Source organism: Microcebus murinus, chromosome 9 (assembly GCF_040939455.1).
Source record: "Microcebus murinus isolate Inina chromosome 9, M.murinus_Inina_mat1.0, whole genome shotgun sequence".
Taxonomy (NCBI): Eukaryota; Metazoa; Chordata; class Mammalia; order Primates; family Cheirogaleidae; genus Microcebus; species Microcebus murinus.
In genome coordinates, this window is record NC_134112.1 from 60,178,633 (window position 1) to 60,196,250 (window position 17,618).

The following is a 17,618-nucleotide window of genomic DNA, read 5'->3' on the forward strand; positions in this document are numbered from 1 at the left end:
TACTTTGCACCTCTGAGATCCAAATCTTGAGTAATAGCTTGTCTCACAGTGGATCCCCCAAAATAGAGTGCAGTGTCCTCGGCAAGAATTCCACAGTCTGTGCAAGTACTTCCGCCTTCTAAGGACATCCATAAGTCAGGCTTGATTTCTTCACTGTCAAAGCGTTCCTTCAGGAAGGTCTGGAAAAAAGATAAGTGGGATGTGGTTAAAAACAACAATTTCAGATAATAACTATGGAATTGTTAAGATAATATAGAGTTACATCTTGAACTTAAAAAAAAAAAAAAAAGCTGATTTCAAATGCTTTCCCAAAGATGTTTAAAAAAATATCAGGATATCTCCACAATGTTCTTTTCCATCCTATACTGAAGATCATTTAAACTACTAAAATAATGTTTAATAGTTGGAATTTAAAGTCTAGAGAAAAATCTTAAAAACAATTGTAAAGTCGACCATAGTAACACTTCTATTTGTAAAAAGTTACTTAAGCATATACCCCTAAATATGTAGGTTTATATAGTATATGAAAGTACTATTGCAATTTATTATACATGCAGAAAAAATGAAAAGTTAAAGGAATAAGATAAAATATAAACAGATGATCTAGCACTTTTCTCCCATCATCACCAATGGACGGATTGTCCTGGATTTGGAGACTGCTTTAGGCAGCCAGGATCCTCCAGCTGCTTACACAAACACAGAGTGAACCTAGAACATCTGTATGGTTAGGCAGGGACATTTGAAACCAAAGATTTCTGTATAAAGACAAAAGAAAATAAACCTCAGAAGGCAGTTTTAAACACTTTTCACATGTTCATCAGGGCCAAGTTGCAGCATAATGAAGAGAAGTACTCAAAGTCTAAAATAAAATATTTTCCGGGGTCTCCAGTTTATCCTTTTATTAATAACTAAGAATGATCAACAAACAGGAATAATCTATTTCCCAAAGAGAATGGATAAATTAAGTATGAAAGGTTTATGGTTACATTTTATGTAAAATTAGCTTATCCTCTCATATAATAGTCAAGATGTTGATTTTCTTCTAGTTCTGTTCATAGTATATTCATTTTGTTCATAATACAGTTTTGCATTGGGCAAAGATATGTTTCCTGTTTTTCTAATCAATGAAAATCTCTCATGAAAACAATTGTTATAGTTGTAATTATAATAATTGTCTACAGAAAAACTATATTTTTCCAGTTCTTTAGGACTGTTTTCTAGTTGGCATAGTTAAAATGACTTAAATAGACATTCTTTTTCTCAGACTTAGAGTGTAATCAGTTCTGTGGTTAAAGACATGCAGTTACATGTCAGTCTTTCTTTACCTGACTAATGGTTAGCAAATGAACATAATTTTGTAAGTGAAGGTTTCTATATAAGAAAACAAGAGAAGAAATGCATGGTTGACCATGTAAACTCTTATTAGAAAGATCTGAATAAGATTTTATAAACTTGTACAATTCTTATTCAACTGAGGAAACCAGTAATTGAATGCTCATGAAACCAGCATTTGAATGCTCATGAAAGAAACTTGATTTTTTTTAGTTTATTCATTACCTCTGGCTTATAAAACTATATGTCTTATGTGATAACCTCATTTATTAACAATAGACTAACATCTTCAGATACAAGTGAGCACTGTTCCAATGTTATTTAAAATTTTTTCAATTTCAAAGTTGTTGAAGTATTGGAGAAAACAAAAATGACAGAACAGGTTTTGTTTATACTGTTTGCCTATCATATGTTGGATTTCGATCACTTGTGCTTGTTTTTTTTTTAGCTTAGTCATTTTTCTGTTATAAAGATGAATAGAATGCATATATTGCAATTATATTGGACAACTGTATTTGCTTTGCATATTAAATGATGTAACAGCTAAAGCTTTCAAATATAACCTCTCTATTCTTAATACATTGAGCACATTTCAGCAGTCAACAAATCAGAACACAGAATTTTCTGAACAAAAATTCAGGCACTATTTAGGCATTTTTGAAAATTTTGGTCTTTTGTGATAATGTATCTGTACTATTTGCTATTTCATAGCAGCAGCAGCAATAACAGTATCCTCCTTCAAATAGTGTATTAATTGAAAGAGTGAAGTAAAAAAGCCTTAATATTGACTCTCAATTAAGAATATTTTAATAAAAAAAGGAAAACCAGAGTGTTTATAGTCTTTAATCCATATAGCCTTGGCTTATTTTGTGAATTGGGTAAATTGTACTAATATTCTAGTGTCTAAGAAACCTAAGACATATTTTTAAAATTTCTACTCAAAGGATTTATTTCCTGGGGAACTTAAAGAGCACTATTATAGATTATCAGTCTCACACATAAGTTGGTTCTTAGGCATGGCCTGCAACGAATGTAATGCTTCTGTTTGGGGCTTTCACTTTACCTTCAGAGTGTGAGTCAGGTAGCAGTTTGGCCCGGAGTACCCCGGATCACAGATGCACTGCTCCTCTAAACAGTCTCCATGGCCCCCACAGTTGTCCAAGCATCCAGGGCCCAGGTAGAAATTATCGATTGCCCACTGCATATCCGAGTACTTCTGATAGAACCTAAACCTTACTGGACTGTTGACAATGCAAAAGAAAAAATGTTAATTGTATTCAGGTCCATTTTCCTGTATGTGTATTCAGTACTCAGAGAAAAAACATTTAAGACACTCTTACTGGATGAACTGGGTTAATATTAAATAAAAAATGTTTTCTGACCACCATTATCTTTATATTTCTATTAATAGTAATGGAACTTTAAAGCTTTATATCTAAATTTTAATTGAAATTTTTATAATGTCTGAGCAGACTTGCACAGCAAAAAATGAAAATCAGTAGAATCTCTATTTTGATAAATAGCAATTTTTAAAATAAAAATATGTAACTTTCATAAATCAAGTTTCTTAAAAACTGAAGTTCTGTGGTTGTGATGCAATTTAGACTCACTAATTGCACTTCTGAAATTATACAGAAGATGAATGAAGCCTTTGACAGAGCCTTGTGGGAATACACACAGCTCTCAGGTGGTTGGGAAACAGCAACTTCTGAGTTCCCTGAAGACAACCAATATTCTCAGAGTAACTATGCTAATTAGAAAACAATTTTGAAAGGTTGTATTAAAGGCCAATTTTCCTGAGATCTTAATTTCATCGTTGTTCTTCTCCATCTTCTGGGAGAAAAAAAGCCTCATAATTAACTGTATATTAAAATATACCACAGTATTTTGGTTTAAAGAGTTCAAAGTATATGAAGGAACTTTCTAGAGGGTGATATAAATGTTCTGTATCTTGTTATATGTGGCTGTTACATGGGCTACACAATAATAAAAGCTTATTGATCTGAATGATTAAGATATATTCATTTTACTGAATGTAAGTTATACTTCATTATTAAAAAAAAAAGAAAGGGAATGGGAGGGGGAACTGAGTCTATGATAGATGTTGTGATGGTTTTCCAGCATCCATTTTACCCCAGATAATTCATATGAAATAATGATGGTAATAGAACTCCCCTAACTATTGAGTGGCTAACTTTTGTCAGTGGAATGCATGAAGCTGCTGCTTCTGGTTCTCTTGGAGAGAAAAGCAACCCTCAACCCTCTTTCTCTCCCATTGGACAGAGGTAAGGAAGCATTCTGCTCCACTTCTCTGGCCACCATCTTATGTTCAATAATAGCAAAACCAGCTAAAGAGAGCTGAGGATGGTCCAATGCTGTAGACAGCACAACAAAGAATAAGAGTAAAGAAGAACAGTGTTGTTGAAGATATTGTTGAACCTGTGTATCAACCAATTCTAGAGTCACTTATTTTTGGATTCTTTCCTTATAGATATAATACATTTTGAGCCAGTTTTAATTGGGTTTGCTGTCATTGACAAGCTTCCTGAGTTAGTCTCAGAGCATGTTTAGATTCATTCCAGAAAACTCTTGAGTGGTCATATAGGAAATAATATCTATGGGACACTGGAAAAGCTATGCTTAAGTACCTTATTCAAAGGCTCTGTTATGTTCCGGTCATATCAAATCTGTTTCACAAGTTCTTGGTTTAACCAGACCATATGATTAATACAGTAGAGATGCAGCTGTCATTTTCTTTAATATATCTCTTTTCCTAATTTTATGCTAGAAGAGGAATCTTTTGGAATTGTCTTACATTAGCATATCTAATACACTTTCAGAGCACAGTTTGATCACCTCTGCTCACCACTGCTCCAGGCTAATTACTTTTCACTGCAGGTACAAAACATAATTTTTTTTTTTTTTTTTTTTTTTTTTTGAGACAGGGTCTTGTTCTGTCACCTGGGCTAGAGTGCACTGGCATCATCATAGCTCACTGCAACCTCAAGCTCCTGTATTCAAGTGATCCTCTTGCCTCAGCCTCCCAAGTAGCTGGGACTATAGGCATGAACCACCACACCTGGGTCATTTTCCTATTTTTAGTAGAGCTGAGGTCTTGCTCTTGCTCAGGCTGTTCTTGAGCTCCTGACCTCAAACAATCCTCCATCCTCAGCCTCCCAAAGTGCTAGGATTACAGGTGTGAGCCACTGTGCCCAGCCCATAGTACTTTGATAGGAGAAAAATGAACCCTACAAGCCACACTTGGACAAATAGCATGAGGAGTTAGGATTTGTACAAACAGTATGATGAATTAGGATTTGCTCCTGGCTCTGTCTGTCATGGACTGATAAGGAATAATGTGGAAAGTATATGGTGGTCTGTAGTCTACAGGTTGATGAGGTCACATACACCTTTTCATCTGGCTCCAAGGCCATACATATTGCTATGTCCCCACTGAAGATACTGAGGTGTGGAAAATGAAAGAGCCAGCCCAGGCCCACTTTGTCAAGTCTGAGGATTACTACTTGAGGTCTCCTGAAGTGAGCTCATCATGGAAATCACCAATTAGAGAACCCTTAGAATTAGGGAGGAAGAGAACACTTTACATACAATTACATATAATTTCAGGCTTGACAATAGTGTCCCTATTCAGCTTCTGCATGCTTGGAACTAAGGCCTTATTTTAATTTTCCACTTACTTTCCCACTAAGCTTTCAGGAAGTGGGTAGGTGATCCTTTTCCATCCTTTAGTTGGAAAGAATACAGATGGCTGAGAAACACTTCCAGAGCATTTTGGGTCAGCAGGTAAGCACTGAGGGACCAGATAATTCCAGCTCACACCAAAGTCAGTAGAATACTGCACATGAATTTGATTCTGGGCAATTTTTTCAGATACTTTACATCCAACAGAGATCTAATAAACAGAAAAGCAAGATCATCAAGCTATTAAAACCACATTACATGTATTTGCTGTAAGGACTTGGCAGCAAGAAAGCTGCTGATCTCTTGCTATACACTGCACCACATTCACCTGTTATTTCCAGATTCAGTCTTTGTTCTGCTGATGGACAGGGGAAGTCAACATGGTTTCCCCAGGTGACAAACTGTGGAAAGTGCCAAATAGATTGTGCAGAGGGTTTGGAGAGAAGCTGAAACCTGCGCTTCTGCCATGCTGACTGATTGCCTTGGAAGGCCTGGGCCCAGTCTTACAAATTGTTTGTTGTGTTAATGGTCTGGCACTTCTATCTGGCAGAACACTTAACCAAGAAGAATTGCTAACAGCTTTAACAATTATACTGTTTTGTCCTGCGATTTATGACTCTCAATAAATCACTTATAACTACAAGTAAAATGCAATGAAGTGATAACAGAAGATATATTTAACAAAGTATAGCACCCTTCATTGATTGGAGATAGCGATAATTGCTGCATTTGTTGCTAATGCAGTGGGATTTAGGAAGACAGAATAAATTGGCTGACAGAAAATTTTGGCCAAAATATTAGCCAAAGTTGATGTTGGCATTAATGCTAATCATGCCTTTGTTTTCTACAATTTTCTTTCTCCAGAAACATCCAAATGCTTTTCTAAAAAAAAAAAAAAACAACAAAACAGTAGAAATGACCATTACAGCTTTAATCTTCTCTTAAAGAAACAATTTGCCTAAGTCTTATGATGATTTAACTCTGGGAGTTGGAATTCATATGCTATATTTTTATTATCAATATTTTACTTTATCAATTTTTTTTGAGACAGAGTCTCATTTTGCTGCCCAGGCTAGAGTGTAGTGGCATGATCATAGCTCACTGTAACCTCAAACTTCTCAAGTGATTCTCCTGCCTTAGCCTCTTGAGTAGCTAAGACAAGAGGTGCATACCACCATGCCCTGCTAATTTTTTAATTTTGTGTAGAGAGGCTCTTGCTATGTTGTCCAGACTGTTCTTGAACTCCTGGCCTCAAGTGATCCTCCTACCTTGGTCTCTGAAAGTGCTGGGATTAAAGGCATAAACCACTGTTGCCTGGCCTCTAACAGTGTTTAATCCTGAGCAGAAACAATAGTTCAGAAATAAAATAATTTTAATCATTAAGCAATATATAGTTGAACTGTATATTACCTTAATATTAAATTTTATTTTTCAAAGTATATACTAAGTTAATTATTATGTTTTTGATTTGTTATATTGCTAGTATATGGTTATTTACATAATCAAGACCATAACATTTCACCTTGAATTGCATAATCCAGCCTTCAGTGGGAGTCAGGTCATGGGTTACTGCATACACCTCTCGGCCATCATGACTGCCACAGATCATAACACCATCGGGGGAGTTGCAGAATCTTTCTACTGTGCAATCGTCATGGAATAGCCAATGCTCATTCACTTAAACAAAAACCAAAAATCTTATGAAAAATTTATGACAAAAATACCTATAGCAAAGTTTCATTTTAAGCAAGAACTTAGAATTATTTTAAGTAGAAATATCTTATAATATTTTATATACAATCCATAGATAAAACATTAATGTAAACATTGTTTTAGGAACATTGAGTACTAGGAGAATTGAGATATACCTACTATCTGATATTAGTACACATGCAAGTATAGATATTAGTCTAGACTTAGGAAAAAAGTGTGTGTCATATGTATTGTAAGTGAAAATCAAAGGGAAATGGATATTTTATTTTTCTGACAGAGTTAACTTTTTAGGCAGCATCTAAAGAAGGAGAAAGTATTATTAGTAACATGATAGGAAAGGGAGTTAACTACTTTTTCTCAAATTCTGGTGGTATTTTCTGGGTAATGATTTTTTTTATAGCTTTGCCAAGGTATAATTGATATCTAAAAATTCCACACATGGTACAATGAATACTATTTGGGTGATGGGCACACTTACAGCTGTGACTCAAGCATTACAAAAGTGATCCATGTAACCAAAAACATTTATAACACCTTAATAAAATAAAAGAAATTCAGAAATAATACTTGACCTTGTATATTTTTAAAGTGAGGTATAATTAAGCTACAATGAACTGCACAAATGTTTGTTTCAATTAAGTTTTGAAAAAAATAATATTTCTGTCATCCCAGAAAAAAAAAAGAGCATTAAGGGACAAAGAAAATGTACTATTAATACTATCATAACAATTAAATTTAGATTAAATTTTCTAACAAAGCAACAGGAAAAACATAATGTCACTTGCATTATTTGATAGAAATATACCAGGTATTTTTTGATGTGATTGTTCTTTCCAATAAAAAGTTTTTGGCATAAATAAATAAATACACACACACACACCCCTTGATGAGTTTGGACAAACGTGTAACATCCATGATACCATCACCACAACCATGGTAGATCCATCACTACCAAAATTTCCTTGTATTCTTCTTTTGTTTGTTTGTTTGGTTTTTGGCAAGAACATCTACCACGAGATATATCTTCTTAACATATTTTAAAGTGCACAAGGCCGTACTGTTAACTATAGGTACTACATTATAAAGCAGATCTAGAACTTACTCATCTTGTATAACAGAAATTTTATAGTCCTTGAAAAATGATTCCCATTTCTCCCCAAATTCTGGCAACCACCCTATTTAATTACATAAACTAATGATTTTTGAAATTAGAAATGACTCAATCAAAATTAAGACTTCCCATTGTACAATTTGTTATAAAGAATAGTTTTAAGTCCTAAAATGTGAAGTCATACTTAATTTGGCAAGAAGTAAAGTATCATAAAGAGATTATTTAAGAAAGTAAAATTATCTCTAATATAATACTATACTAAATTTACCTCAGTAATGTTCTTTTTTTTTTTTTTTTTTTTTTTTTTTTTTTTTTTTGAGACAGAGTTTCACTTTGTTGCCCAGGCTAGAGTGAGTGCTGTGGCGTCAGCCTAGCCCACACCTCAATCTCCTGGGCTTAAGCGATCCTGCTGCCTCAGCCTCCCAAGTAGCTGGGACTACAGGCATGCGCCACCATGCCCGGCTGATTTTTTCTATATATATTAGTTGGCCAATTTATTTCTTTCTATTTATAATAGAGACGGGGTCTCGCTCTTGCTCAGGCTGGTTTTGAACTCCTGACCTCGAGCAATCCGCCCGCCTCAGCCTCCCAGAGTGCTAGGATTACAGGCGTGAGCCACCGCGCCTGGCCTTACCTCAGTAATGTTCTTAATATTTGATTATTTGGGTATGGCTATTTAAATATTCTGGATACATATTTCTTTTAATAAATCTTAACTCCTTTTCTAAACTAGACCAACAGTTATACTTTAAGAAAGTGTATTCAATCAGCAAAAAATTACTGAATGAATACATTAGGAAGAATCTAAAGAAAACTTAAACAGCAAGACTATGAATTGATTAGTGCAAAGAATATCCTATGTGTTGAGCCTCTCTGTTTCTGTCACACACACACACCCTCACAATTCCTTTTCTATTCTGGAAGAGGTGATTTTACATTATGATTTTATCTCAGAAAGGTTAGAAATTAAACATATTCATAATAGTTGTTGCTTCTAATTCACGCTATAATTTTTTTCCTTTTTTTTATTTCAGCATATTATGGGGGTACAAATTTTAAGGTTTCAAAAAATGCCCTTTCCCCCCCTCCCCCCACAAGTCTGCGTTTCCAGCGTGACACGATATAATTCGATTGTATATGTCCAACTTTTCTCCAAAAGTTTCCTGGCTAGCCCCAGTATGCATCCAAAGATGAACAGGTGCAATCGGAGGCTTGAGCCACTGCACAAGCAGCAGAGTTGATGACTTAGATAATCCAGGTAAGAGACCAAACAATTTAACTGTAATTTAGCCTTCACTTTTGATTTTTGTCTGACCATAACATGTGCCTGTAGAACAAGCAGCTTATCTCTGGGATTCAAATAGCTGCTGCGATACCGTTATCTGTGTTTTCACTCTGAGGGATTTGGAGCCACATTTAATCCTACATCACAGATATAGGACTCAAGAGTCAAAGTGCACAGAAATTTGAATTCCAATAAGCATACTCTGAGCCATTTTATTCTGGGTCCATATTTCATTTTATGCTAAAATGCTGCAATCCTGATGAAAGAGGGCTTACATTAATCAACTAATTCATCAGTCTCTTCTGCAAAATCAGACTACTTCTGTAAGAAAGTGTTACAGTTTCTAGTAACACCATTTTTGCAAGACAGGAGCCAGAAAATTTGTTCCTTCAATTGTATATCACCAGTTAAGCCTAAAATAAAAATCAGTATTTTAGGTACTTAAAAAACTAGTCTGTGTTTGCTTTTATTCATACAGAAGCAGTGTTTAAATTATTTGATTGAAAACTCTCTTATATAAACCATTACAGAGGGAAAAATAAGTGAATAATTTAGCAAAGTTCTCAATCAGATCTATGTAAGCAAATTTTCTTAAGAGAAAGAGTACTTAGTAGAGGTGAGGGACATTTCTTTTTCTACTTACAAGGGTATTTTTTTAAACAAAGGTGTTTTTTAATAAACATTTGTAGTTACATCACAGCGCCACATGATATACCAATAAGCCAATTAATGAAATTAACCTAAATATTTAGTAATATTAAAATTTAAAATAAATTCTTATAGAATATTATATAGTCATTAAATTTTTATTTTCAAAGATACTTAACAAGGGGGAATGATAAAAATTTAATTCTAAATGAAAAAGAAGGCTACAAAATACATAATTTAAGGTTGTAATTTTGTTAAAAATATGCTTATGTACATGCATACAAAAAAAAGGACTCTAAAAATATATGCTAAAATACTGACAGTGGTTACCCTGAGTGATTTTTATTTTCATCCTCATGATTTTCTATATTTTCTCAATTTCACACTTTCAGTAGATATTACTTTTACAAGAAAAATATTTTGAATCATTAATATTCTTCAAATTTCAATTTTTTCCCCTAACATATGCCATTCCACTGGAAGGTTCTTATCAGTCTTATTATTGTTAAATTATCCAGATTGTCATTTCTGTCCAAGATGCTACAGCTGAGTTGGGTGTGACACATAGTCCCACTGTCTGAATCTATAGTGGTATAATATTATATCTATTTGTAATGTTTGGATACCATCTTGGTATGAACTCCATAGTTAAATATTACTGTTTTATGTGAAGATATCATGTTTTATGTAGTATAACCAAGTATATGGCATGGCAAAGATACATACTTGATAAAAAAAACACCACTTTAAAAAAATGGTGACCAGAATAGTGTCATGAAATGAAAAGACATTAACAATGAGAAGCGCATAGAGAGGGTCTTCCCAGTTCTCCAGCATCACTGAGTGGATATTAAAACGAATGACCAGGAAATGTCGGCTTCCTACCCAAAGCAGAAAACAGGATACACATTAGAAATACACATTAGAAACACACAAACAGGATACGCATTAGAAAAATGAAAGTTTTGTAAGAAAAGTATTCCGTGAATAAAATTATAGAATGCTATCTATGAAAACACACTAGCTGGCCTGAATGAAAGACAAGATTTAGTTACAAGGTCAACCAGGAAGGTTGCACGGAACCAAAGGCTGATCCCCCTTTCACTGTGTCTACACTATCTGAGCACCTGAATAGGGCCCACGATTCACTCTTTTCTGAAAAGACCCCAGTCCAAACGACCGCACGTCCACGGGATTGTTCCTGAGCACGAGTGCACGACTGACCTGAGGTTTTGTCCTCCATCAGCATGTCGAAAGCGATCCTCCCGACCGGGCCGGCGTCCGCGGGCGAGCGCTCGTGCTGGGGCACCGGGGCGCTGCTGAACGTGTCCAGCATGACGGTCCTCTGGTCGGCAGAGCCCGAGATGAGGACGTTGTCGATGGCCCAGTCGTTCTGATCCAGGCCGTCGTGTCTTGGCTGCCACCAGCGGAAGCGAGTAGCAATCTCTTTAGCATCAGGAGGGAGAAGGATATTCACGAATCTATAAAAAAAGTGATGGGTGTGGGAAGTGGGAGAAAAACCTTTGTCAAATAGCTCACGTGTGGAAAAGATTTACAGCCAGCAGTATTAGATATTGTATGGCACGTGGTGGGGGAGGGGAGGACATTAGCTAAAATAATTTTTATCATTTTTTTATTTTATTTTATTTTAGCGTATTATGGGGGTACAAGTGTTAAGGTTACATATATTGCCCATGTGCCCCCTACCCCCTCGAGTAAGAGCTTCAAGCGTGTCCATAAAATAATTTTTAGAAACCATGATCATCTGGCTTCATTTTATGAAGTGTCAGTAGTCACTAAATCAGGGAAACAGAATGGGAACAAATTCAAGCATCCCAGAACTACCTACTTACTCTACCTGGCCTTAGGCAGGCCTTAGAGGGACTCCAAAGTTTTCTGCATACCTAGAGGATCGAAAGGTCTGGAGTATATGCACTTTGGTAGACGTCAGCCAATTTTGACTTTTTTCCTGTCACCTAGGGGTTCGTTTCAGCTGTTTCCTCCCATTGGCACTTTGTTTTCACTCTCCTCCCATGAGTACTAGCAATTGGCTTAGAATAAGGACACTGGATTTGGGCAAGACATTTGGGCTCTCAGCCTGAGGATACCAGGTAAGTTACCAATATCTGTGGTGGGGACATTGACTTTGTTTATATGCTTTGTTGAAAACATTATACTAAGAAATGCCGAGTGAGAACTATGGGCTTACAAGCCCAGCATGCTATCCCAGACTCAATCACCAAGGACAGACATGGAAAAACATGGCTCCATGCTCCAACATGAACTAGAAATAATGTCTGAGATACTCCTTAATAATAATAAACTAGAAATAATGTCTAAGATACTCCTTAATCATAATTATGCATTAAAATCCCAAAATGTATCAAGCCTTTTTTAATTTATATTCACAATTCAGAAGGCCTATTGGGGAAAATAATTTTTTTAGGTTTACTATCCTCTGCATAAAGTATCATATATATATATTTTTTAATCTATGCTATTCTACCTCCCTTTAATTTCAAGGGCTGCCTCTTAGTGTGTGTGTGCTCCAGGAAAGGGGCAACCAGCCAAAGTTCATCCCATGCAAAACACTTAAACTGAGGGCTTCAATGACAGTGGCTTTAGTCGTTATAGTTCACATTAAAGAGGTTTCATTATGTGAGTTTTGTTTACACAGTATCTCCCTGTTGGTTTTACTTCTCCTTTCTCTTTTTTATGTCTTCCTTGAGGTACAGTGGCCAGAATGGTGGGCGGTACTCTAGAGGGGAACTAACCAAGATTCATTCCAAGCTAGGATACTTCTAGTTGGATTTCTAACATTTGGGTTTTAAATATAACACTTTTGGGGGCAATATCCATCATTTTGGGTACCCTTTAGACCATGATAGCTCACTGGATCTTGGTTGTAGGGAAGGAAAATGTAGACTAGAAGTGTGAAGCATAGACCCTCACCTGTGTGGATGTAGCAGCTGGGAGACCATCGCCCTTTAGGCAGAATCTTTTCCAAAGTTCATTTCCTCGTGTATCTCCATTTTGAAGCTCACTGCACCTCCACCCTTTTTTTTTGTATGCTCACCTTGTGAGATCTTTGTAAAATTTACCTCCATTGATTTGGCATGTTTAACATTTGAAAACGTATTACATAATATCAGAAATCTGCCAGTTTCTAGAGGGATGCACAGTAACACTTCTTCACCCCATGCAATGATCTTTTATCTCTATTTTTTCTTTCTTATTTCTAATTTAGCTTTTTTTCTCTGATAAATCCTGGACCACATTTAAAAAACCTTTGGAGTGGAAATTTATCTAACACTGCTTGTAAGTCTAAATAAATTATGACCACTGTTCCTACTTTGGTCAATTTGTTTCTCCTTCAGAGAACTAAAGTAGAGAGTTCTGCTTTTACCCTACAGAAACACACCTCCCTTCTCCATGTATATGATGATGCTTAAGTGTTTAAGAACTTATACCTGAGAGTCTTCCTCCCTAGAGACCAAGGAAACAGCTTACTTGGCTTGTCTGTCATCTCTTACTAATAGATGAGTACATTTTTTACACCAGAAACTGAGTACCACTTAGCTTCGAGATGGATTCCTTTTACAGTGTCCTGCATTTTAATGCAAGTGCAAGATTTAAAATTTTCACTTGGGGCAGAGATGGCTGCTATTTCTTCCATTGCCATCTTCCTTACTTCCTTAACGGGAGCCCATCTTTTCTATCGAGGCAACTAGTTGCCCAGAATAAAGAAATGTCCAGCCTTCCTTGCATTTGGATGTGGCTATGTGACCAGATACTAGCTAGTGGAATATGAATGGAAGTACGTGCAACTGTCAGGAAGTGTCCTTAAAAAGAGACAGCACACCCTTCCTGCCCCGTCTTCCTTCCTACTCCCAATGCCCTTTGGACCTTGAAATGGAAGTCACATATTGAGTGCAGCAGAACAATAAGATAGAAAGAACCTGGGTGCTTGCAGAGCCACTATGGCAGTGCTGGGCTACTTTTCTTGGAGATCTAATTTACATAAGAGAGACAGAAAAACTTTTAAGTTATTTTGGGTTTTCTGTCATTTACAGTTGAACACATTCTTAACTTATTCTTAATTAAGATATTAAATTGAAATGATCATTTATCAGACTCTTTTTATTTACTCAATTTTTAGCCTACATCTGGCATGTCATACACTAAGGGATTATCTGTGTTTCTTGATTGGGCTGTATTTCTTTCCTCTTCTCTCCTGCCTCATATCCCTCCCACCATTCTCTCTCTCTCTCTCTTCTTTTCTCTTTTCTTTTCTTACCCTCTTTCCCCCTCTTCTCTTCCTTCTACTTTAATGAATGTGCCCTTTTCCTTTTTTAACAACCTCTTTGACATTTTTCATTGGTCATATTAATTACTTTTGGCCCTTCAAGAATATATATATATTTTTAATGACTACTTTTAAAATATGTTTACTTTTAAAATAGTCTCTAGGTTCCTTAAGGATATTTCTATTTCATTGTGTTTGATTTTGACCCTCAAATTCTCTAAAACTGAGTGGACGCTATTGAACAAGTATTTGTTTTTGTTTTCCCAAAATGTTGTTGAAATTAACTATCATATACTCATTAATTTCTATGAGTTTTTGCACTGGGTTTATTTATTTACTGTTGGCATTGTGGTAGCATATTTCATCTTATTTTAGGATATGAAAACTAGTTGTTTTTAAAATAAAAATCCAAACCAGTTATTTACCCAGCTCAGAAACCCTTCTTCATGTCAGTCCCAGAGGCATCCTCTACCAAGGAGTAATTTCAAGGTCTCCTTCAGTCCCCTGTGACTGATTGCTAGCAGGCCTTACAAAGCATCTTTCCTTAACATACTAGCTATCAGAGATAAAATAGAATACAAACCCCGGTTTACTGTATTGGTCATAGAAAATTTCCATTAGCAAGTTCCAAGTAATGCCTCCATTGACAGAATATTCCAGGAGAACACCTTGGTTACGGTTGTTTGGTGTAATCAGACATCCGTACATGAAGTAAAATTGGATAAACTCGGCATTAGTGAGGTTTAGATCCACAGTGACTAATAATCGACTACATCCCTAAGGAGGAGAAGCAGAATGAAAAAAAAAAACAGTGATAAGGAATCTTGATGGCAGATTATAGATTTTCTCTGGTGTCTCAACCTTTTAAATTTCCTTTGGAATACCAGTCACACGGTACTGTAGCACTGATATCCTTAACATCTCTCTTACTATGCTAGCTCCTAGCATGGTGCCCAATACACAGTAGTTACCTAGCAAATGTTTGCTGAACTTTGAAATTTGAATATTTAAGACTTACGTAGAGTGGGCAATATATTCTAAGGACATTATCTATCTTTTGTTTTATAAGCAAAATGAGGGCTGGAATTAAAGTAACTGTTCTATGTTTTTATTAAGCTATCCCTATTTTTTCATAGGCATTTATTAGATTTTTAAAAAGGCATTAACTATTAATAAAATAACATGTTGAAATGACCATTTTAATATGAAATTTTAAAATAGCTCCATCGGAAAATTTCATATAATTATAATTAGAGATAATAGTTGTAAGTTTTAAATTTAAACCTTCATGGTAGATTTTAATGGCATCTATATTAACTTATTAATTAATGCCCATAGGTAGTTATTTCTTAGTTGAACACATGTGAAAAGCTAGGCTACTTATAATTAGTTCTATCTAAGCTAGGAAAAGAATCCTGAACAATGGATTCTTAGTGTTGATGATTATAAAAATCCTGTATGCTATATGTCCTCTTATTGCTCTTAGGCTAACATACCTAATATAAATAATAGACTTCATTGGTACAAATATAAACTCTAAGGTAGAGCATGTAGGGAAATAGCTGCCAGTACATTTGTTATTTTAAAAAATTAATTTGCTTATCTAATCATGGTATCAGAGAAATTGTCCTTTTAAACAAAGTCACCTTGGGCAGAAAAGTAGAGTAGCTATAAAATTTCTCAATGAATATTTCCAACATTGCTCCTGTCATTTGCAAGATAATATGCTATAAATACAAATGTCTAGTAATTTCTGACTATTATTCTTTTTTGAATAATTTATAGGAAGTTAATTATTGTTCATAAATTCAGGAATGCTTGAAGCTCATTTTCCAGATTTTTGGCTCCTTAGATCCCAAATCTCTTGTAGTCTCTTGTATTGAGTTTTCGATATAAGCTTCATCCAGATGGAAGACCTCACACATTGTGCAAGTACTCTCCTCCAGGATGGAAATTCACTCAAGTCCTTTATAAATGTGTATTTAAATATACCCTGTGCTGACACTACCCTGAATAATTAAGTTGTCTCAACTGATTTGTGGTAGAAAAATGCTGGAAACAATCAGTATTTTCTGATTTGTATAAAGTTGCAAGTTCAGATCAGGGTTGTGCATTTAGGGTAACTAACTCTGCATTTTGATTTGCCCATTAAACTTCAGAAGAGACTCAACTATGCAGAAACCAGTAGCCAGACCACTCACCCCGCTGAAATGGAGAGCCATTCCCGAAGCCACAGCTCCACACACTGTACTCAGTTTCCCTCCATTCACAGTCAGCCAGTTCTGGTTGGACGGAGCTCGATTGAAGTTGTCTTTGAGTTGGGTTGGAAGAGAGGTCTCAGGTTCATCACAGTACAGGCCACCCCACTGCTCATCGCAGCTGGGCGTAGAGCAAGAGAAAGGAAAAGTCAGTATCAAACAAAGCCCCTGCAAGTGTGTTCTCAAATTAGTGAAGCCAACTCTTTTTCCTAGTCTGGAATGATGAAAAATTACTGATTTTCACAGAGCTGGCTATAATTCACCTGCTCTTAACAGTGCTTTAGATTAGAAATAAGCTGTGAATTAACTACCACTAGAATTTCCTAATGACTCAGGGTTACAGGTGGAGAGAAAGAAGCAACTTTAAAGAATTTATTAAAGCCCTGTCTTTACATGACACCGCTGTGAATGGTTGCTAAACAGTTGCAGCTGCCAAAGTAAACTGGTAGATCCTAATTATCTATGAAATTGGTCTTTTTAACAGAGGCTTTGAGCCACTTAGGGATCCAAGAGGCCAAGTTCCAAATGGCAGAGAATACTTTGAATAGTAACTCTCATCTCTGACCAAAGGCTCAGTGCTCAAGGGTCATCCTGAATATGGGCTAAAATCATTCATCAATATGGGCTAAAATCATTCATCAAAGGAGAGACTTCCCAGGGGTGTGAGATTAGTGGGAAGGGACTATGAATTCCCTAATAGCACCTTCATTCATACTACCCCATCAAACAGCATAAAAATAAAGCACAAAGGTCTATAGTGCATGCGCGCGCACACACACACACACACACACACACACACTTTATTTAGATTTTTCCAAAGTCACTAAGGTTCTCTAAAAGTAATATATTAATATTAGGTCTCTCCATCAAATAATCCTGGTAAATTGGCCAGACATATACATACTTTCTTACACAACACAGGAATAGCAACTAAACCACGACAAATGCATATCCTTACCTATATTCAGACCTAAGTGAGAAAAATACTTATGATGCATTACTTTGGGTCAGAACATACTGAACTCTTGAACCTCTTCCAGTGTCATTTTCAAGGCTCAAGTGTATCACAGAAACACAGAAGGAAGTAAAATATAGTCAATTATAATACAGCCTTCTCTTGACAGGATAGCTATCGTTCAATTCCTAATCTCTAAGCAAGAATGAAGATACACCATCCATCAATTCCACAGTAAGCTCAATATCATATTTTAGGGAAAATGTATGACTTCAGGTAGCTTGGGAGTGATTAAAAATATCACTTTC

The 17,618-nt window shown here is 35.7% G+C and overlaps 1 protein-coding gene across 3 annotated transcripts in view; it reads right to left on the reverse strand.

Annotated features, from left to right (window-relative positions):
* Window positions 1-17,618, reverse strand: part of RELN (reelin) — a 457,647-nt gene that overhangs the window by 23,948 nt on the left and 416,081 nt on the right. For all 3 annotated transcript variants that reach the window (XM_012747047.2, XM_012747038.2, XM_076006499.1), the window contains exons 48-54: window positions 16,299-16,476; window positions 14,681-14,874; window positions 11,016-11,272; window positions 6,557-6,711; window positions 5,031-5,245; window positions 2,396-2,573; window positions 4-179 (exon numbers count right to left, since the gene is read on the reverse strand). In XM_012747047.2, the coding sequence (XP_012602501.2) occupies window positions 4-179; window positions 2,396-2,573; window positions 5,031-5,245; window positions 6,557-6,711; window positions 11,016-11,272; window positions 14,681-14,874; window positions 16,299-16,476 (1,353 nt within the window). The remainder of the gene's footprint in view (window positions 1-3; window positions 180-2,395; window positions 2,574-5,030; window positions 5,246-6,556; window positions 6,712-11,015; window positions 11,273-14,680; window positions 14,875-16,298; window positions 16,477-17,618) is intronic.